Source organism: Lemur catta, chromosome X (genome assembly GCF_020740605.2).
Source record: "Lemur catta isolate mLemCat1 chromosome X, mLemCat1.pri, whole genome shotgun sequence".
In the NCBI taxonomy this organism is placed as follows: Eukaryota; Metazoa; Chordata; class Mammalia; order Primates; family Lemuridae; genus Lemur; species Lemur catta.
The window spans coordinates 66,753,648-66,776,901 of record NC_059155.1 but is presented as its reverse complement, the minus strand read 5'-3'; the positions used below and the strand labels follow the sequence as shown (position 1 = coordinate 66,776,901).

Here is a 23,254-nt window from a genome sequence, read left to right as displayed (position 1 = left end):
TGCCATTGCCCTTGCTCCACCACAGACCAGTTAAGTCCAAATCCACATGTCCCTGGCCAGGGTGGAGATCCGGGGCTGTGGGACTCCATCTTGCTCACAATAACCAGTGGATTTTGTTGATAATTTTGACCCCTTCATGAAGCTTGAGCAGGTAAGCCTTGACCTTGGAAACTAGAAACAGGGTGTGTAAAGGGGAAAGAAAGGTGGAATAGCTATAAATGCCATCGTATTATTTCTGTGGAGTGGGGTGGGGAATGAGGATGGGGATAAGGGTTGATGTTTTGCTGACCATGAACTAATTTGCTTGTTTTGAACAGCTTCCTCCTCTCAGCGCCTGTAGCTCTCTGTCTGTGTCCCTACTATTGAGTGAACCTGTTGGGTAGTGGCGATTTGTTATTTATTTGCTCCCTGGGTGAGCTGAATTCCTTGAGGTTAACTCCTGGCACTGAGCATCGCACGTAGCTTTCCTGCAGTGAATATTTAAACAAATGAATAGCACTTTGCAGTTTTCTTAGAGCTTTTCTGAGGGTGGGGTCCCCAAGCTCTCTCATCCTTAGCCAAGGTTGCATGCCCGAGGCTTGTGAGCATGATTTAGACCAAGCTTCATGCGTGCCTTGCCTAGTAGGAGCTCTGTGTGCATACCAACTACTTGCTGGGCTGTTCCCCAGGAAGAATTTTCCCACTTTTGCGCCTTGGTGTGGTCATTACAGACGAATGCCCACTATGGCTGGGCCCACTACCAGATGGCCAGATGTCAGAGGTAACAGGGAGTGGTGGGGACTGTTGCTAGCTAACAAGCAGCCCCTTCTACGAGGACTGCCCTGGTCAGTGTTAGCCAGTTTCTGTCTTTGGGGACTGTAATCCCTGTGTGCCAGCTCTTCTGATTTTCAGAAGAAAAATCTGTTCCAGATTTTGAAATGAGTCTTTAATGTTGGTAACCTGTTGAGGTGTTGGTAGAGCACCCCAAGGGCCAGCATAGCAAGCCGGACAGAACACCTCTGTAGGTGAAGTGGCTCCAGCTCTTGCCACCTGGCTTGCCCCTCTCTGAGGCAGAGAGAAGGAGAACTTGGAAAGAATTCAGTGATGGGCCCCACTTGTCCTCGGGGATCGTGGGAGGAGGAGGCCATGTTAGATTCTGGGTAAACTCTTCCTCTTAAAAAATGGCTTCTTTTATTTTTATGCACACACCGCAATCCCATCCACTCCCCTAATGACTATTACAGCTGTGTTTGGGTGTCTTCTTTAGTTTTTTTTTCTTTTTATAAACAAAGGAACCAAAAGTGTGATCGTATATCAAGTAATTTTATAGCTATCTTTTCTCCCTATTTAGCCAACGGACTTCCAAGTTACCACAGTATCTTATTAAGCATACTTTAAAATTTATCCCAGGTAGGCCTCACAAGGCCAGGAATTCTGTTTTGGTTTCTGCTCCATCCACAGCACCTAAGCAGAGCCTCCCATGTAGCAGCTATTCAATGCATAACTATCCACGATTGTCGGTATGCAATAATTTGTTGGATCACATCCTGATTGTTAGACATTTGGATTGTTTCCTTTTCCTGCTATTGTAAATAGTACTGTGATGCACCTCTTTGTACATCAAGCTCTTAACGTATTTTCGATAATGATCATAGGTGGTACTGTTGGCATTTGGGGCCGGATCCTGGTCTGCTGTGAGGACTGTCCTGTGCATTGAGGGTGCTGGGCAGCGTCCCTGGGCTCCACCCACTAGATGCCAGGAGCACTTCTCCCCTGAAGTTAGGGCAACCAAAAGTGTCTCCAGACATTGTCAAGTGTCCCCTGGGAGGCAAAATGACCCTGGTTGAGAATTGCTGGGCTAGTATGATTAGGGAACTGAAGGATGTCAATGTCTTTTAAGATTTTGGACCTTAAAATATATGCTGCTTGGGGAAAATATTCCAGCAAGCTATTGTTCACGGCCTCGGTCTACTCCTTTGTTTCAGCCACTCTCCTTCCCCTGAGGGCTCAGGTCCTCCCACTGCCCTTGACTCTCTGGAGCATCTCTGTATGTGTGTGGGCTTCCATAACAGAATACCATAGGCTGGAGGGCTTCAACAACAGACATTTATTTTCTCACAGTTCTGGATGCTAGAAGTCCCAGATCAAGTTCTGGCAGGGTTGGTTTCTGGTATGGACTCTCTTCCTGGCTTCCAGATGGCCTTCTCACTGTGTCCTCACAAGGTGGAGAGAGCGAGCTCTGGTGTCTTCCTCTTCTTATAAGTGCCCCAGCCCCATTGGATTAGGGCCCCACCCTTATAACCTCCTTTAACCTTCATTAACTCCTCACAGGCCTCATCTCCAAATACTTTGGGGGTTATGGTTTCAACATATGAATTTTGGAGGGATACAATTCAGTCCGTAGCATTCCACCCCTAGCCCCCCCAAAACTCATGTCCTTCTCACATACAAAATGCATTCTCTTGATCCCAGCAGCCCCCCAAAACTCCTTCCAGCATCAACTTTAAAGCCCAAAGCCTCATCTAAATATCATCAAAATCAGATTTAGGTGAGACTTGAGGTTGATCATCCTGAGGCAAAATTCCTTTCCAGCTGTAAACCTGTAAAACCAGGCAAGTTATGTGCTTCCAAAATACAGTGTTGGGAGAAGTATAGGATAGATGTTCCTATTTCAAAAGGTAGTAGGAAAAAAGGAAGGGGTTATGGGTCCCAAGCAAGTACACAACCTAGCAAGGCAAATTCTATTAGGTCTTAAGGCTTGAGAATAATCCTCTTTGGCTGGATGTCCCACTTTCCAGGCCCACTGGGGTGGCAGCATCACCCCGTGGCTCTGTGGGGTTACTCACTCACTTGTCTCTGCAAGGGCCCCATCACCTGAAACCAAAAAGGAAACAGCCTTGTCCCCTGGCCTGTGTTGGGAGTGGCAGTCCTGATGATCTCTGAATCACCTTCAGGGTCACTCTTTGATTTTCTTGAAGAATAGTGCACGTTCTCATCTGAATATCTGTGGTTGTATCCTGTAGAATCCAAGAAGTCCAACAGCCTGCTTTAATTCCATCTGATTTCTCTGTCCCCTGTAATTCAGTCTGGCAGTCTCTCTGCTGGCATAATCCCATCTCTATTCCTGGCTTCTGCTGAGATGGCTGATTAACATCATGGGTAACCTCCTTATGGAGTGATTGTCTAGCCACACCCCTGGTGTTTTCTCCAGAGCAAGCTCCCTCAGTTTTGGCATCCCTCCACCTGTTCATTTGTCCAGCCATCCATCCCTCTTTACTTTTCTTCCTCTGTCCTTCCATTCATCTGAGCACAGTGCATTCCAGGGTCTGTGCTAGGTCCTGGGGCACAAGACCTCTCTGATCCTTGACCTTGTGGTATGCAGGGTCTATTGGGGCATCTGAAGACACTTGCCCTTCAGTGAAGATTCAGAGCTGAGCAGAGTCTTGGGATCAGGATGGCCTGGGTGTGTGGTAAGGCAGCCTCTTCAGGGCAAGGGGGCTGTGGAGGCCTGGAGTGAGAGGATACCGTGAGTTAGGGTCATTTCTGGGTTTAGAGCACTGGGCTGGTTTCCGTAGGATGTAAAGACAAAAGGCCTGTGTCCTTGCAGTATTGTTCCCTGCGATTGGGCTGCTAGGCCATATATCTGAAAGCCAGGCTGGCCTTCCTTGGTCTCTGTACCTGGGGATTACTCCTTACTTCTGTCACGTTCCCTCTGCTGTCACGAAACAGACCTCAGGCACAGGAGGTGTGTGTCAGCAAAAGGAACTCGCTGTGGAGTCCTGATAAGCACTGTTGCAGTGGTACGGGTGGCCAGGCAGTTCTGCACATAATGAAGCAGGCCTGATTTACTTGCCGGTTCTCTCTGATGACAGTGTCGAACCCTGCTCAGACTGCCTCAGTCTCCACGTGCTGTGGGCTGGGTCTTGGGATGTGCGTTGACACGTTTGAGGGAGCATATGTATTTCAGAAAAATGGTAGGTTACTTGTTCTAAGTGTTGCTTTCAGTTCTGGAGACAACTGGGTGTTGTGCTTTTGCTTTGACCAGACAGCAGTCCTGGCCAGGGGTAGAGGTGTGACTTCCATTCCTGCCTCATGGCCACGTGCATCAGCAGAGAGAAGGAACTCAGGGCACAGCCACAGGGCCTCCCTGTTTGCATGGTTGATGGATGATTCCCAGGTTTCCTAGTGGTGGCTGAAAGACCGGAAGAGCCTTTGGGGAGGGCCCAGAGTGTGTCCTCTGAGGGGACTCACTCTAAACCAGCATACACAGCCAGCCTCGGGTTGACTTGGCCCAGTGCATGTGGGTCAGGCCAAGGATTTGCCAAGCTCTCTGAGGCTGTATGCACGTTTCAGTGCTGGTACTTGAGAGGCTCGGTGTGGACATTAATGGCCTTCCAGACTCTTTGGGTCCAGAAATTTCTGTCAGAGTGGCAGGGGCATATGATGATGTTTGCTGGTTTGGTTCTACATAGTATAGAATTTGGAATAGTTGTTATGATGTGGAATATTTACTATGCTTCTCCAGGTGGGGAACTTCAGCTTCTTTTCGGTTCTAAAGGAGAATTTGGGTCTCACTACTAAGCCACCTCATGGGGCTATTGATGGGTCTGGCCTCCAGGTGCTTTGAATCAGGTATTGCCCACAGTCCTCCTCTGAGGATTTTAAAAAATGATTCATGTGACTCGATATTGAGCAAAATGGCAGAGTCCCTGCTCTAGTGCCCACTATTTTGGGGTGGCTTCCTACATCCCAGTGACATCCTGGGTCCAGCCCGGTAACCCCTGGACTGCCTCACCCATTCATCTGACACACTGAGTGTCTGGCCCCTGCTAGTGGTCTGTGGTAAAGGCAACAGTGACCCTGTTCCTGCTTTCTTGGAGGGAGCCTAGCATTGTAGAAATCTTTACACTAATCACAACTTATCACTTCGATGGGCATGCACTAGTGCAGTTACACTGCAAAAGACCTTACACCCAGTGTCTTCTCGATGGAACAGAAATGGTTTCAGAGTAAGCACTAGCATTGCTGTTACTCTTGCCGTGGTGTACTGCTGACCCACTCTTGGTCAAGGTCCTGGTGAATGCCGCCACTCCCATGGCTGTTCCTTGGGCCCAGCGCTAGCTCAGGCCTCCTCATCCCTGGCCCTGCTCAGTCAGTGGGCTCCCTCATGCCAACACCTCAGCCCCTCCCTGCTGTCCACTTTCCCTGCAGCCTAAGTTCAACAAAGCAGATATGCTGAGGACACGCCCTGCTTCATGTTCCCAGTGGCATCCTGCCACCTGAACATCCCAGTTTGCATTCTTTATTGCCACACTCACCCTTGCCCCACATGGACAGGGCTAGGGCAGGTCCCCAGTCCATCTGGGGCTGGCCCATCAAGGCTCAAGCACCACCCCCTCCCCTTCCCCTGCCCTCTCCAAGCAGGTTAGAAGCAGCCTTGGTGCTTCTCTTGGGCCCACTGCTGCTGAAACCAGCCCTTCCCACATCGATCTGTGCTTGTTTACCTGGGTGGCTCTTCTGCCACCCATCTTTGGGAACAGGGTTCCTGAAACTGGAGTTCCCGGCCTGGCAGCATTTCGTGTATGTATGAGGGCAGCGTCTTGGGTGTAGTGTAGGCACATTTTTCTAGGGAGGAGATGGATGACTTGTCTCAGATTCCCAAAGAGATCCAGGACTTAAAAAGAACCGCTGTCCCTGGGAGGTTACTCTGCATCCTTTCCTGGCGTGTAGTTAATGTGCTTCTTGGATGACTGGAGGGCATAGATGTTTGGCATTTCTCCCCTATGCTTTTGTTCATGGATTCAGTTGGTGATATATGCAAGGACACATCTATAATTAGTGGAATTCTCATGCCCCAAAGAAAATGGGTTTAGTGACTGTTGAAAAGTTGTGTTTTTTACGGGGAGGGGTTGTAGTTAATGCAAAAAAAGGCAGGTTAGTTTAAAACCTTTTGCTCTTATTCTTAGAAGCCTAGTGCAGGACTTTCTGAAACTGGGCACCCACACAAAGGGGAGGAGAACTTGATCTTGGCAGTATTTGAAAAGTTTAAATTGAGATTACAGAGCCCAAAGGACTGTGATGTCTCTGCCCCTGTGTGCCTCTTGTCTGCATGGATGGCTGAGACCCGTCCTGGGTCGCCTCCCCTGTGATGCTATTTCTAAAGAATGTTATTGTTCAGCCCCTTTGCTCTCCTTGGCCGGTGTGGTTTTCCTCGCCCATTTCAGTTGTATTTACTTCTTCCGCCCATTGTTACTATTTGTTTTTTACCCCCCCCCCCCCGTAATCCTTCCTTAAAACCTCCCCTTTTAATTTTTAAATATCCCTTCCTGTTTCTTATATGCAGTAGTAAATTATGAACCAAAATATTATATATAATATTGTATTTTATTTTCACAGGACTATGTTAAGATTCTCACGTAGCAATTTTGGCTGTATTAAAAATAAAAAGCTGCCGGGCATGTTGGCGCGCCTGTAATCCCAGCTACTCAGGAGGCTGAGATGGGACGATCGCTTGAGCCTAGGAGTTCAAGATCAACCTGGGCAACATAGTGAGACCCCATCTCAAAAAATAAAATGAAATAAAATAAAAAGCTGATCGCTGACTATACTCTCACCAGAGTAATCATCATTGAAATTTGTCAAGAGTGTAAGGGAGACAAAAATTATGTAAAAGCAGAATGCGGTGCATATTATGCTTATTGTTATAAAGGGCTCTTGGAACCTTTTACTTTTGGTTGGAATCCTTTCCCTGAGCCCATCGTGGAAGTGCCTCCCAATCCTCGACCACCCTTGCCACATTCCGGTCCCACTACTTCTTAAGTGTGTGTCCCTGAGCTCACTTTCCTTCTGGGTAAAATGGGGGTGGTGAAAATGGATCTGCCTCTTAAAATTGTCATGCTTAAATGAGATTCTCCCTGTTTGGCTGAGCACAATGCTGGGCTTTGCTGCGGGGCTGGCGAGTGGGGCTGTACCGTGTTAGCTGTGTCTGCAAACCTGGCAGGGCCGTATGCAGCAGCCCTGCGCATTAGGTGCGTTAGTGCTTATACAACTGGGTACGTCTATGTATACATATGCCCTGGAGTACTGCCTTACCAAGTACTGTTGACTGTTACCAAAAGTAAGGAGACTATTTTATATCATACACACAACCAAAACAAAAGTATATGACATATATGTACTGTACTACCCTTAGGAAGTGTGGTGTGCTTTAGCATTTTCTTTTTAAAATAAAACACTGCTGGGGACCTACTCACTCGATTTCACTGCTCACTAATGCGTTGTGACTATAGTATGAGAGCCCTGATACAGAGAGTAATGTGATGAATGAATACGGGGGATTGGAAATAATTAGTTTAGAGAATGCTTCAACACTTGTCCAGATTTTTGGAAGATGTTCTGGAACATCTATCAGCCATGACTTGGAGTTTATGGATAAAACTCACCAGATGCATCTGACAGCTTAGTGAGTGAGATGACAGTGAAGCTAGCAATAGCATCCAAGCCGTCTGATTTTTTTTTTCTTCTCCCAAGTGTTTCATATGACTTGGAATCCTGACATTCTTTCTTCCCACTGTAAATGAAGTATTCAATAGGAATCTCAATATGTGTGTATATCTTAAAAATAGCTTTAGTGAGGTGTAATTTACATACCATAAAATGCACCCATTTTAGTATAGTTCCATGAGTTTTCATCAATTTATACAGCTATGCGACCATCACCACAATTAGGTTTTAGAACATTCCTGTTGTCCTCTGCTGTCCCCAGCCCTGCTTCAGCCCCAGACTACCACTGACCCACTTTTCTGGTCCCTCTTGGAAAAAGGCATGTTTCAGAATTTAGACCCTCCTGGTATTGTCATTCCTCTGCCCTCCCTGATGAATGACGTGCAGTGGCTGGGGTTGTCCCTGGTGGCCAGTCAGCCGGGTCTGGAGCCCAGTGAAGGGGCCCCATTCAGGTCCATCTGGAGCGGGCTGGGTACCAAGGGCTGCCCTGTGCGTGCATGGGGTGGGCTCATGAAGGCTCAGAGCTGACCCAGGGGCCTCCTGTGGGTCCCTCCAGCCTGCATGGCTCCTCCTGTTATCACTGTGCATCCAGATGCCGTTCCTAACTCGACAAGCCCGAGTTTCTGATTACACTCTGCTAAACAGCTCCCAAGCACTTGCTCTGCGGTGTCCCCAGAGAGGAAGCCCTGCATCCGTCACACTGCAGACTACTCTCACTCTGATCCAGTCTCTCAAGCCTCAGTTCTGGACACCTGCTCGTGAGCATATTCTGTTGAGACCAGCACCATCTACAAATAGCTCTAGAGCTGCTGCCATAGATGATGTATATTTAGGTGGCAGACTCAGCCAGTGTTGATCTGTAAATCTGACTCATCCTGTCTACACAGTGGAGCACCTACTGGACATGCCCTGGAGCCCTGTGGGGGTTAGGTCAGAGTTGGGGGAGATGCCCTTCTTGCCCTGAAGGAACTGAAGTACTTGAGGCGATACGGTTTGAGCAAATAACCACATTCCACGTATGGTTTTGATAAATGCCACACAAGAGATCAAGTTTTGGGGCTAGCCAAAGAAAGGACAGCTTGCTTCCCGCTGGGCTGGGCAGGATCGGGACAGGGGATATTTGGACCACGTCTTAGAGGAAGCATCAGGATTTGAATGGGAAGGGGGTGGGAGGGAGGCATGGCAAATAGAAAGAACGATCTAAGTTTGGGGTAACGGCTCCTGCGGGTTGCTGGGAATACAGATGGATGCCGAGGGCCCGAGGGAGGCCCAGGGCTCTCTGCACGAGGGTTTGTAGTCTTAGAAACCTGGTTCCTTCAGAATCCCTGTGGGGACCTGTGGAGGAAGATGGCATCTCAGGCCAGGTCTGTCTTAAGTGATCTCAGTCTCAGCAGGGTTGGATTTCGCTGTGATCATTGGTAGAATCAGATGATGGTAGAACTTAGGGGAGGCTCTAGAGTTGTGGTGTCCAATGCAGTAGCCACAACACATGCGACTAAGCGCTTGAATCATGGTGAGCCCCAAATGAGATGGGCTCTATGTGTAAAACACATTGGATTTCAAAGACTGTACAAAAAAAGAATGTAAAACATCCCATTTATAATTTTTACAGTAGTTACATGTTAAAATGATAGTATTTTCAATATATTGGGTTAAATAAAGTATGTTTTTAAAATTAATTTCACTAGTTTCTTTTTACTTCTTTAAGTGTGGGTACTAGAAATTTTTGAATTAAGTATATAGCTCTCATTGTGTTTCCATTGGATAGTGCTACCCTAGAAAATTCTTTTGACCAGGTAGGCTAAAGTTTGTCTTCATTTTACTCTAAATCATATCACTCAGTCTTATATATGGAGGTGAACAAAGTGTTTTCATGTCAGCAAAGGAGTGTGGCTTTGATGGGCTTGCTGAGAAATTCCTTTTCTCTGTTCTTTTGCGTCAGAGGGACCCTTGCTGGGTGGTGTGCTCAGATGATGGCTGCGATTTGGCGCCCCTCTGGGTGTGGTTTCCTTTGGCTGGTAGACTTGCATCTTGGCCCAAGGTCAGCTCACTTTTAAATTATGTTCCCTTCCTACAGTATTATGCTGCTAAATCAGGATAACGACATTCTACCAGTTTTTAGAGGGGAGAAAAATAACATGCAAGGAAAACAGACATCACTGGAGTTATGTAATAAGTTCCAGAAACCTTGACGTTAGTCCCAGGCTTTCTACCTTACCACTCCACAGTAAAGATGAGGAAACTGAGGCACAGTGAGACTGAGTCATTTGCCCAGGCTTGTCCTTACTAGGAAGTGCTTAAAGTATAATTTCCTCAGTTTAAAATTTTTTCCCCTTAAAGTTTTAAGTAATTATTGCCATCTATGTCTATATTTCAACAAAATATATACTGAAGGACCTTACATTTATTCAGTCACTAGCTGCTGTATTTGTCAGGTGTTCTGACTGACTTCCCATTGCACCAGTGCCTGAATGCACCTGAGAACCACTAGGCACAGGCTGGTTGGGGAGCAGAGCCTGGGCAGGTTCTCTGGTCTTTCTGAATACCTCCTGGGCTGATTTGTTGTAGGACAGTTTATTCTTTGCTAGAGGGTAGAACATCTTGCTTTTGTCTGTTTGTCATCTCTGGAAGACAGACATACATTCAGGAAACCGTATTATAGATCAGAAGTTGGCATGATCAGTAGAGAACAGAACGAAAGGATAGGGGAGGTCTTCAGTGATATTTCATCATTCATCTGGTAGCCTGATGAACCGCCTTTCTTCCAAGGATAGATCTGTCTAAAAAAAAGAGCTGTCTGAGTGAGGAATGACCCTGTTGTGTGTTGGCCTACTGAGCTCTGCATTTCTTATGATCTTGGCCTTGTGATCTCAATCAAATTCAAAATCCCCTTTTTTCCTATCCCCTTCCAATTTTTTCTTGACTGTTAATTGGCTCCATTCTGGTTTTTCTATGGTATCAGTTTCTGAAATTGGCTGGATTAATTTATAAAACACTTCAGTGAAGGCTTGTTTTGCTTGAGGGCTCTGGTTTAGAAAGGTGAATTAGAGGAACAGTGTCCTTTCTTTCAAGGAACTCACAGACTAGTAGAAGAGGTAGCCATGTCAAATAATGATTACGCTACAAAGCGAGAAGCACTGTGTGTAATAGGATTATGGGCAGTGGCCCTTCTTACCTCTTCCCCCTAAGACTCTGTAGTGTGGAGAGACAAACCAGTCCTTTCCAAACATATCTATATTTGGCTGACTTTTTTCTGAATCATTAAAGATGCTCACATCATCAAATGAGATTAAATATTTAGACTTTTCACAAATTCCTGTTGTTTCCCTCCTTTGTCCAGATCTCCAGTTTCGTTAGCCAGGCATCTGCTCTAACAAACAGCCCCAATGTCTCAGGTGCTTGGCAGAATAAAAGTTTCTTGCTCATGTCATTTCAGTATGGGTGGGACAGAGGCTTCCAAGCCCCCCTGATCCACACAGGCATTCAGGGTCCCAGCTTCTTCTGTGGTGTAGCTCACACATCTTTTGAGGCTTTGCCATCCTCCACTGGGTCCTCTGGTTTGGGCCAACAGGCAAGGAAGGAGAAAAGGCCTGGAGAATCCAGCCAGAAGCTTATGGGACAAGGCTGGATAGGGTGTGTGTTTCTTCTGCCTCCATTCCATTGGCTAGAGTGTAGTCATGTGGCCCCACCCAGCTGCAAGACAGGCTAGGAAGTGTGATCTTTGTGTGGGTCCCAGAAGAAAATGAAGCAGGAGTTTGGGGAACACAGAGCACTGCTGCTACTCCATTGCTTTGAGTAACAAATGCCAACTTATAGGAGGTAGCCTTTGAATATTGTCTCAATTGATAGAGCAGTACCATTTTTATTGTGACTATTGAAAGAGGCATGTGGCATGTTTCTCACTGGGGTTTTGTGACCTGAGTGGTGCTCCTGCTGGGATATCAATAACACTGACTTTTGAACTCAGGTCAGTTGATCGTGAACAGGTTCCCCTAGCTCCCTCAGGTTGGCGGGCCCATTGCTCCACCGCGAAAAGCTAGCACCTGGCTTTGCAGGTGGAGGTTCAGGAAGATGTACGTACCCGTATAGGAAGTTGTGTTCCTAAGAGAGACAAGGTAATTTGGAAAAGTCTTAGTAAGATGTACCTGGTTGAGGGCTAAAGTATAGTGCTATAACTTGTCACCACTGAGGCAGCGAGACAGATCTTGGTGGTGTGCCTTTCATTTTTCAGATTGAAGACTTTGAGACCAGAGGTCTCCTGCAAATGCAGTTTTGTACTATTCAGGCACCTGATTCTCTGTGGTTATTTGTCTTACGAATTTATTGCCATTCAGAAAACCTCTAAACATCCTTTTCTCTTGAGATAAGTTTTAGGAGCTGTTTGCTTTTTATATTAGTTTGAGAGTTTATCCATGAACTGTGATAGTTTTGTGTTAGAGATAATGAAAAGACTGACAATGTATAATTTTTTTTTTTGATTCTCAGGAAGACAACATTTTCACATGAAATCCCAAACATTATTTAAGAATGACTGGTTCTATGACTATCACTGACAGTTGGGGCACTTAGGTTACATTAATACATTGATGCAATGTTTAGGCTGAATTTTAGGTGTGATTATTCTTTACCTTAAATTCTAGAATTGGGACTTGATGACAAGAGCCAGTTCAGTTCTATGTGTATTCCAAATAAATATGTGGGGCAAAAAACACACATTTTAAGTGATTATTCCAAATGGTTTCTCAGGATTAAGGTGGCAGGTTTGTGTTACATTCGCTACTAATTTAAACTTTGACAGAGAAATGAGGAATTGTCTAAAAGAACCTCTCAACTTCATTTTTGGGGTGATGAGCGTCCCCAGGAATCTGCTCAATGCCGTGGACTGTGCTTATCAACATCGCTGTACCATTTCAGGGAGTTCAGGGACCCGCTCACTGCTCAGTGAGAACCCTGGCTCTGGAGTGTAATTGTCATGGTACCAAAAGCTTGGGGAAGCAACTAGTACAGCAAACATGGTCGAATTCATCACATAAGTAACCACAAGCAGACTGGTGTCCAAGTTCCGGCGGGCTTTGAAACTCACTGTGAGCCAGGTAGCTTAGAAAAGGTGAAGGAAGTCGTTATAATTTCCTGAGGATTGGTTTGGAACTGAAACCAACATTAATAGTATCCTCTCTGAATAGCATATTAAAAACAAGCATGAATTGGAAATATAAAGATTACCTTGTTCTCGGGGACTGGAAAGTGTAGTTCAAGCACCAAAGGATTACCCTGGCCTTCTTTGGATGAAGAGAATGTGTGAGGAATCAGTGTTTCTACTTGTCCTTCAGATTTCCTACAGTTAGGTCCAGTTGGTGCCAGGGAAGGAGGGCATGGGCTTCAAGGCACATGACTGCCACTGACTGCTCTGCCCACCCTCTCTGGCCCTGCAGTCTCCCTAGTTGCTGTCTTGTGGTCGGTGGAATAATGGCCCCCAAGATGTCCACATCCTAAGCCCTGAAACCTGTGATTATGTTGCCTTGTGTGGCAAAAGGGACTTTGCAGATGGGATTCAGTTAAGGATCTTGCAGTGGGGAGAGGATCCTGGATGATCCAGCTGGGTCCAATATCATTACAAGAGTCCTTATAAGTGGAAGAGGAAGGCAGGAGAGACCAAAGAGATGGCATCCTGAGAAAGACTCAGCTGGCCACGGCTGGCTTTGGCAATGAAGGAAGGAGCCATGAGCTGAGAACTGCAGGCCCTCTCACAGGAGCTTCTGCCCTAAAGCCTCTGGACGGAAGGCAGGCCTGTGGACGCATTTTACACTTCTGACCTCCAGAACTGTAAGAGAAGAAATTTGTGTTGTTTAAAGCCACCAAATTTGTGGTAATTTATGCAGCAGCCATAGGAAACCAACATGGGCACTCTAGTGGAGAAGTGAGAGGTGGCAGAGGGGAGCAAAAGGGAGCAGGTCTCCATGCTGCACCGAAGAGGCCACATCCAGGCACTGTGACACTGGGAGCCCTGATTATCTCCATTATAACAATTAGGAAACTGAGGCCCAGAGAGTGATGGAATGACTCGCCTGAGGTTTCATGGCAGTAAATGGCTTTCATTGAATTGGTGCTGAGATGACCGAGTGCCAGCTTTTAAGGAGCCCAGCAGGATGTGACAAGGCAAAAGGGAACAAGAAGAAGCCTGCATCTGTGCCGTCTGTTATCCTCTCTGCTCTCTGGCCCCACTTTGTAAGAAAAATGTATTCATTTGCTCTGCCAAGGCCAAGAAACGTGATTTGTTGAGGGAAGAATCTGCACTGGGCAGCTCTCTGATGGTGGTTGATGCTGCTGGGGGTGGTGTGAGCAGACTGTGGCTGCTGGCCTGGGTGCTGTGCTGCTCAGTTTGCTCCCAGTCTCCCACCTTCTGAAAATGCTATTGACTTATGCTGTACTCCCTGCCAGCTTGTTCCTGAAGGCCAAGCATGCAGATTCATCCTGAGCCTGTGAATGAATGCAGTAAAGATATCACCCCTTACTTCATGGGTGGGAGTATAGCGTGGTGGTAAAGCACTTTGGTGATATATATTAAACATTTACTGTAAGCTCATATCTGCTGTTACTTACAATAAAGAGCAGAAAATTGGAACATACCAAAATAGATGACCCCAGCTACCTGGTAAATAAATTGGGGTCTACTGCACGTGCTGGAAGATTCAAACATTGTAAAAAGTAATGCTGACAGAGCTAAAACACAGGAGGAATTACCCAACTGAAAAAACCATCAGTATTTGAAATTATATCAGTTATGGAAAAATGTAGGCAAAAGAAGGGTGCAAAATAAGCTAAAATGTGAATCCAGGGCTTCTGGATCATGAGTGGTTTTAGTCCCTGGTTTTTAGACTTTAATATCTGAGTTTTTTACATTGAATTTAAGATATGAGGGGAAAAGCTTCATGTCCCTTGGCCTTGAAATTTAGTTCTAGGAATTTTTTCAAAAATGTAAATATAGTTTATGAGTTTTATACAGACAGATATTCCTTTCATCATTTTTTTTTCTGGAGAGAGGGAGATAGTGGGAGAGAGGGAGATCATTATGATTTTTTAAAAATTGAGATATAATTCACATATGCCATAATACGATTTTAAAGTCTACAGATCATTGGTTTTTACTATATTCACAACTAAGTATGCTATCACCATTACTACTATCTAATTCCAGAACATTTTCATCCCCCCAAAAGGAAACCCTATGTCCATTAGCAGTCACTCCCCATCCCCTCTTTCTGCCAGCCCCTGACAATCACCGATCTGCTTTCTTTCTGTCTCTATGGATTTGCCTATTCTGGACATTTCCTATAGATAAAACCTCACAACATGTGGCCTCTGTGTCTAGCTTCTTTCACTCAGCACAGTGACTTCAAGGTTCATCTGTGTTGTAGCATGTATCAGTACAGTTGACCCTTGAAAATCACAGGTTTGAACTGCGTAGGTCCACTTATTCTTCCGCCTTTGTCACCCCTGTGACAGCAAGACCAACTCCTCTTCTTCCTCCTCCTCCTCAGCCTACTCAGATGAAGATGAAGACCTTTATGATGATCCACTTCCACTTAATGAATAGTAAATATATTTTCTCTTCCTTATGATTTTCTTAATAAATTTTCTTTTTTCTGGCTTACTTTATTGTAAGAATATAGTATATAATATGTATAACATACAAAATATGTTTTAATCCACTGTTTATGTTATTGGTAAGGCTTCCAGTCAACAGTAGGCTATTAGTAGTTAAGTTTTGGGGGAGTCAAAAGTTATACGTGGATTTTTGACTGTGCCAGGTGTTGGATTGTTAATATTATCAGAAGAAAATTGTCTTCAAATTTATTAAAAGCCTTAATGATGCTTTTATAAGAAGACAAAATTGAAGTGCTAATTTATTTGCTCAAATTGTATTATCTACTCTTATTTCCATGTATTAAAAAAGATTCTAGAATCAGAAATGAGAAATTACTCTAATCAGCTGATTTACTGGCCCTGACTATTCCAGAACACTCTACTTTTGGACTGTCAATGTGGGAATCTCATCACAGTTGGAACTAACTAGAAGTGGGGAGTTGGGGGTACCATGGTCAGGGAAATAGGGATCTTAGAACAGAGTGCTTTTCCTTTTTAGCTCTATTTTGTTAAATAATTGTGTCTTCAGCATTTGAACCAATAAAAGCAAATTTAATAAAAATTAACTACATTTACAAAAAATAGGAAATATTCCCCCTAGTGACAATTTAATCACAGGATTGCAGGTCCCATATCTTTGGTAGGTGCAAAAATAGCTTGGGGAATTAAAATTAGGCATAAATAAATTTATGCTGGTCTTTGAGAGTATGAACCATTGGATAGTGCAGTAATAGGAGAGTTGAGATGCTGAGACATCAAGGTCTTTTTTACTTTAAACCAAATGGCCTCATTTGATGACCAGTTTAGTGGTTTGAGCTCTTATGTTTTGTTGTTTGTAGTTTTCCTGTGTCCTTCCACTTATTAATAAGCCACTGTTTTCTCTATGCTGCTGCTTGTAATGATGTGCCCCCTTTCCACTTTTCCCCTCTGTTTTATTATAAGGGGAATAAGCTGTAATATTGCTATTCCCTTGCTTTTGTATGATAGGTGAACAAATGTGGGGAAGCTGAAAGACTTAAATGCATTGGGGGAAGAGGGGAGGAATGGGCTCCTTTCCTGGAGAACTGAAATGTATTTAAACACTCCAATTCCACCTTATCTGGAATGGGTGTGATGTTTAGGGAGGCAGATGAACAGACCTGTCTGCCTGGAAAAGATTGTGTGGTGGTGGTGGTGGTAGGTAGTCGAAGTAGAAAGAGCCAGAAGCTTTGTATGCGCTTGGTTTGGAGAGGACTTTTAACACCAGCCCAGGGGGGTTGCCCTGGCAAACTCAGTGCTGTGAACTTTTGCACAGAGAGCCACTGTGCTTGAAGAAGAGTCTTTGGACATTAGTGTCTCCGCCCAAGTGGGGGCATGGTCGTTGGCAGGATGAAGCCTACCACCTTGCTGAGGTGCTGACTATCCCCCAGCTGAGTCTGAGATCTCTCCCAGGTGGCTCTGGCCTCACCCTGACATGCAGGAACCATGCTTTTTAGCCAACAGCAGCCAAAAAACACTCCTTGCTGAAAAGTTAACACCAAAAGAACTCCGGTGTTCAACCGCCAGTATTGCCCTTCTGTCAATAAAAGAGGAGCTAAGATTTGCTCAGCTCTCCTCATTGTAGAAATGTGGCCAAAGAGATTCTGAAACTGAATAACTCCTCTGAAGTGATTTACTCATTGCTGTGGTCATGTTATCCACCAACAGCTTTTTTGGGAGAAAAACATGATTTGATATTGATACAGTACAGAATATTTGTGGTAGATAATATGTGCTGTGCAAGAGAAAATCACAAAAGTCCCTGGTCCATAAATATTATGGAATGAAAATTAGGAAAATAAATCTAAACATTCTCAATGCTATCATTGAAAATTGTGCCATAATTTGTCTGTATATGAAGCTGCAACTATCTGACCGTCTTGATGCATCATCCTCATAGGTGGATGGATGAATCAAAAGATTGGCTTCTTGAATAGGACCAATACATGTTCTATGCATTTCACTAGAGGACAGCCTGGATCATTACCACAAATGTCTGCTATAGTGTCTGATGAACTGTGAACAGATGTCAGGGCTTAGGCATTAGTTATCTGTTGCTGCATGATAAATTACCCAGAAATTTAGTGGCTTCAAATGACAATAAGCATTATCTTACATGATTTCTGTGGTGCAGAAATCTGGGAGTGGTTTAGGTGGGCCGTTCTTGCGTGGGGTCTCATAAGGTTGTGGTCAAGATGCTGGCCAGGGCTACAGTGATCTGAAGGCTTGATGAGGCTTGGAGAATCCATGTCCATGGTGGCTCCCTCACATGGCTGGCAAGTTGGTGCTGGCTGTTGGCAGGACGCCTCAGTGCCTCTCCATATAGGCCTCTCCACAGGGCTGCTTGAATGTTCTTGCAACATGGCTGCTGATTTCTCCCCGGAGCCAGTGGTCCAGGAGAACAGGTGGGCCCTGTGGACTTCCAAGACCAACTGCAAGAACTTGATCACGTCTTTATGGTTGTAGAGACCTTGCTCTTGGAGTTAACTGGCCTCTGAGAAGTGTGATTCCTCCTTGCCTTGCTTTGAGGCACTCATTCTGTGCGTGATCCCACAAACTCCATGTTTTGTTCAGAAAGGAAGTGGATTCATGAGACATATGGATTCTACATAAAGCTAAAATAAAACTCACCAAAATGGTAGAAGTATCAGCCAGTTTATTTTTCGAGCAAGTAGTATAGAAGTGTTATTAAGATAACCTGGTTACCTTTTAGAGAGAAAATGGAAAAATGTGAACTTTTAATAATTTTATAACAGTTCTGAATTGTAAAATAAGTGGATTGGGCTGAGCAGTGCTATAAGGATGGGTTTCCCACCTATATTTGTTGATTGAATGAGATCATGTATGTAAATGTGCTTAGAATGTGCCTGCATTTGGGCATTTTTCTCTAAGTTTATTTGTTTTTTCTTATTCTGCTAAAATAGCAGTGTTATGCTCAGGACTCAATTTGTGTTAAAGTAGGATTGTTTTTGGTTTGGTCCCATTCAGGCCTTCAGTCATGCAAAACACCCTGCCTTTACCTGCTTGACTTGGAACCGTGCCATGGGCATACCATTCCCTACTGGTAAAGAAATCGCACTGCAGACATCAGTGTTGTGGTATGAGACAGTGTGTAATAGGTTCATCTTGTGTTGTGATTTTTTTGAGTGCATTATGTCTGGAAGGATATCTGCAGCATATTTCATGCTCTACATATTTCTGTTTTCATATTGGCTCTAACTTCTTAAAACCATATGTTTGAAATGAAGATTAAATGAAGAAGAGTAAAATCAGTGTCATTCTGGTGGTGTTTACCAGTTTCTAACTGCTACTGGCAGAGACAGCCTTGTTGTCCAACCAGTTTGGGGAAATCACATGTTCAGAATTCATACTGGTCTCATGGGGCTTGGTTGTGGTTGTGTCTCACTTTCTTGGGGCCGGGGACTTGAACAGAAGTGGGAGGACTGAGTTAGTGAAATTTAGGTTATCAGATTCCCATGCATACCAATCAGTGTGCATTTATAGGGGCAACCCAAGAGATAGCTGCCCAGACTCAGACAATTATAGGCGTGTCCCATTTTATACACCAGCTGCTGTCCTGACACCGTCTTGTCGTCGGTGTAATGGTGGGGTGGGAGAGGGGAGGACTACTTACAGAATCTGGAAACCCTTTACTTTCTCTCCCCTGTCCAGCCCAGGTTTCCTTAATCAGATTTCCTTCAAGGAGAGACACCTGTAGACAAAGTGCTTTTGTTGTTCTCCCAAAAACCAAAAAAAGGACCCTTTGAAATTTCTGATTCCTACTGTGTAAGGAATACAGGAATTACTTAGTAGGCATCTCATTGTATTATTCCTTGCATGGCTCTTTGCATTTGGTCAATGTTAGATGTTTAATTCATTAACCTATGACCACTAGTAGATCAAAATATTATAAATGCATTTGATATGAATTTAAGCTGGTGTTCATGTGTAATGTGTGGAAACTGAAAGTTGCAAGTGGGGGACGTTTCTCAGGGAAGAACAGAGCACAGGTGCTCTCCCATTGTTCTGGAAGAGCTGCATTCCTTTGTCAACACCTCATTAAACAGGCTGCTTGGAAGAAGATGCTTGTTTTACCTGTTTTATTAGTAACTGTGAATGTCTATTTTGGCTGGTATTTAAATTTGCACTTGGAGATAGCAATGCTTTTAATTTTGGGTGTACTGATATAGTTATTGATTATTATTTAGGCAAAGCTGGTAATAATTGGGGCAAAAGCAGTTAATTAGATAAGATAATGTATACTTTGTAATTAAAACCTAATGCTAGAGTCATCAGACTTATACTGACCTTTCAAATTTGTTTTCATAATTTTATTTTGCAGGATAACAAAGCCATTGACCTTTGCCGATTGTGTTGGGGACGAACTTCCTTTAGGATGGGAAACTGTGTATGATAAACAAATTGGAATTTATTACATGGACCACATAAATAGTAAGTAGAGTGCCAAATTTGTGGCATTATATGTGAATGAGTTTTCGTGTTGAATCTCAAAGATGCTAAAAGCTTTGTGTAGAGTGAAACAGTCATTAATGACCAGTGCAGCATTGAACTGGGGTTTATAAATGTAATCTGAAGTTTTCATTAGCTGAGTTCTTTAAAAAGTGAAGCAGTTATGGAGCTGTGCTTTGCTTATGTCTTGCTGAGGACTGCATGTAATATGTTTGATGAAGGGTTTTTAATATCTAATATAATGAATAAATTCCCCTGCCAGTCGAAATAGAAATACCTCTCATAATGAAAAAGTTGTTTATTGCAAATGGAACTTACACATTCTTGGAACAATAAGTGCCCAAGTGGTTACTTTAACTTCATTTTTTCTTGTACATGTAACTTTAATACAGCAAACCTTTTTGGTCTTTTGTGTGTGTGTGTGTGTGTGAAGGGAGGAAATGGTATAAAGATTATAGCTAAAATAATGGGCCGGGCACGGTGGCTCACGCCTGTAATCCTAGCACTCTGGGAGGCCGAGGCAGGTGGATCGCTCGAGGTCAGGAGTTCGAGACCAGCCTGAGCGACAGTGAGACCTCGTCTCTATCAAAAATAGAAAGAAATGATTTGGACGGCTAAAAATCTATATAGAAAAAATTAGCCGGGCATGGTGGCGCATGCCTGTAGTCCCAGCTACTCGGGAGGCTGAAGCAGTAGGATCGCTTGAGCCCAGGAGTTTGAGGTTGCTGTGAGCTAGGCTGACGCCACGGCACTCACTCTAGCCCGGGCAACAGAGCGAGACTCTGTCTCAAAAAAAAAAAAGATTATAGTTAAAATAATGGATATTTGACCATGCCAGCTTCCTTTGTAGGACTGTCTGGAGCAGTGGTTCTCAACCTGGGGTGATTTTGCCCCTCAGGGACATTTGATAATGTCTGGAGACTATTTCTTTGATGGCCGTGCCTGGGAGAGGTGCTGTTGGCATCCAGTGCATGGAGCCCAGGGGTGCTGGTAAACATCCTGCACGGCACAGGACAGCCCCCTCCTCCCCAACAGCGAATGAGCTGACCCTAAGTGTCAGTAATGCTGAGGTGGGGGACTCCTGATTCTGAGGCCCTGTTTTATTCTAGATGTGTTCTCTGCCCCTCACTCTTGGCTTTCTGCCTCTTCCTCAGCCTTCCTGGATTGGGTCACAGCCAGGGATCGGTTTCTCACTCTCTCCTGTTTTCATCCTAGCTTCTCTCAGTGCGTTTGTCATTTTCATTTAATGACTGGGGACATAAAGCATGGCTCCCCTTGGCTTATTCTCTGCCCTTCGATTTATTAAGTGCAGGGAGGCTGGGGGTCTGAAGAGGCATGATACTCCCCACCTGAGTGGTTTTGAAGCTCTTTCTATGTGCTGGTCTTGTGGTTCCTTGGGTCCCCTTAGTGTAAGTGACCCAGGTTGATATCTTCAAGGCTGATTCCTGCATTTTCAGTTGCTGGCAACCTTTCCAGTTTTTTAGTCTTCCTGCCTCAGATTTCAGGGCAGTGGGATTTCTGATGCCTGCGCCCAGCCCTGGGTGCAATTGCAGCTGTTAGCCAAAGACTAAGTGGTGGTGATTGGAGACGGGGCATAAGTACTGTCCTGGCCCGCTGCCTTCCCAGGCAGGTATCCAAGGGGCAGGAGAACTTCAAGGTGGATCCACCACCCACTGGACAGGGTCGGTGCCTGTCAGAAGAGAAGCCAAGAGGCTCCAGCTGGCCAGGTGGCCCTCTGCTGGCCCAGCACCTTGCATCAGTATGTTTGGGCAAGTGTGGCCATCTTGGGCCTGGCTTCCCAGCTAATGGCCCAGGGGGCAGCTCTGGACACATGAGAGCCACTTGCTGCTCAGGGCTGCTGTATTATTGGCCTGGGCACACCTGCGCCATGGCGTCATCTCCAGGCTTCGTCCTTCCCAGGGTCAGGTGGTAGGGATGCTTACTGAGTGGCACAGGCATCTTCATACACAACCTTCTAGAAGGCCTGCTGGGTTGGGGCTGGGAGAAAGGTTGGAGCTGGAGGTAGGCAAGAGAGTTGGAGAGGGAGAAAGCAGGAGCAGGACGTGGGGAAGCCAGGTGGGAGGAGAGGACGTCAGTGAGGAGTGAGCAAAGACTGCATGGCCTGGCAGGGGAGGTGGCCTGTCAGGGAGGTGGCAAGTCAGTTCATAGGGCCCCACGTGCACAGAGTCAGTGAGAAGATGGCTGTAAGTAGCAATTAGTATGATGGTTCCAAGCTCATTTGGGTTCATCTCCTCCAACACTTAAAGTGTGGTCTTTATTGGTGCAAAATAGTCATGTGTTGTCTTCTCTCCTACAGTGGACTATTTCATCTCTGTAGGGTTTTCTTCTCAACTGTAGATATATAAATAGAAGGTATTCCATACTTTGGAAAGGTTCATGATGTAGAATCTTCCCTAATGTGCATCCTGGTAATTAATTAATTTTCATATTGGCTGATATGCATGACTATTGGTCAACCTAAAGATTTTACTTTTGAGTCACTTGTGTTTTTTCTCTTTTAATTTCAGAGCTTACCCAGATTGAGGACCCCCGAGAGCAGTGGAGGCGAGAGCAGGAGCGCATGTTGAAGGAATATTTAATTGTAGCCCAGGAGGCTCTCAATGCCAAGAAAGAAATCTACCAGATCAAGCAGCAGCGGTTCGAGCTGGCTCAGGAGGAATACCAGCAGCTGCACAAAATGTGTGAGGATGACAGCCGCTCATACGCCAGCTGTGAGTTGACTTGTCTCCTTCAGTTAGCGTGTGACTTTAAAAGCCATCTCTCTGGTGGGCTGTCTGAAAATGCTGAACTTGCCTTGGGCAGGACAGCTTCATGAAGGTTCTAATGGCATACTGTTAGGTAATCAGTATTCTGTACCAGAGTCAGATGGGCATCTGGTAGCCACTCCTGTAGCAAAGATTTATCAAGTGCCTACTTTGTGCCCAGGCGCTGGGATATGGTGGTGACTAAGAAAGGAAAGGTCCCTGGCCTCGTGGAGCTCACATTCAGGTAGGGAAGGTAAAAAAATAAGCAAGCCAATAAATAAAATTGCAGGTAGGGACATTAAGCAACCTCCTATCTCAAGTTCGTCCGTTTTGCAGAGGGCTTCCGTTGGAGATCTCTGCAGTTACTGCTGCTTGTCTGGGATGATCTCCTGGGAAATCCACACGGTGGTTTCATGAATCCTTGATGGGAAACTCAGGAACCTTCAATATTGTCAAGTACCAGTCTTTTTATAGAGACCTTTCTTGGGCTTTAGGCTTTATTGGGCAGTACCCTGAAGGAGGAATGCAGTATAACCCAGAGAGCTGGGGGACTCTCTTTATGGCCTTCGAGTAAGATGACTGTCTACTGCTCTTCTCCAAAGGAACCCTTCCTTAGTTTTGGAGGCTGCCAGAGTGGGCTTCTGTTTCATTAGTACTCATCAAGTGCTGAGGTATTAAAGGAACCAGGTCTGGTCTCAGAAGTCAAATCATTTTGCTATGGGCACAGCCAGCCACTGCTTGAGCCAGTTCTTTGCCAGCAGAGCTGTCACACTTGATAGCTCACCACAGGTGTGCATGGCCACCAGTGGCCTGGGTGCTAGTGAGCTTGGAGAGAATGTATGAAGTTGGTACTACTAGGTTGTACTTTATAAAAA

The 23,254-nt window shown here is 45.1% G+C and overlaps 1 protein-coding gene across 1 annotated transcript in view; it reads left to right on the top strand.

The window, feature by feature from the left end:
* The window catches only part of WWC3 (WWC family member 3), a 117,649-nt gene that overhangs the window by 22,500 nt on the left and 71,895 nt on the right, over positions 1–23,254 (top strand). Inside the window, exons 2-3 of the mRNA XM_045538429.1 lie at positions 19,487–19,596; positions 22,143–22,346. Coding sequence (XP_045394385.1) covers positions 19,487–19,596; positions 22,143–22,346 — 314 coding nt within the window. The remainder of the gene's footprint in view (positions 1–19,486; positions 19,597–22,142; positions 22,347–23,254) is intronic.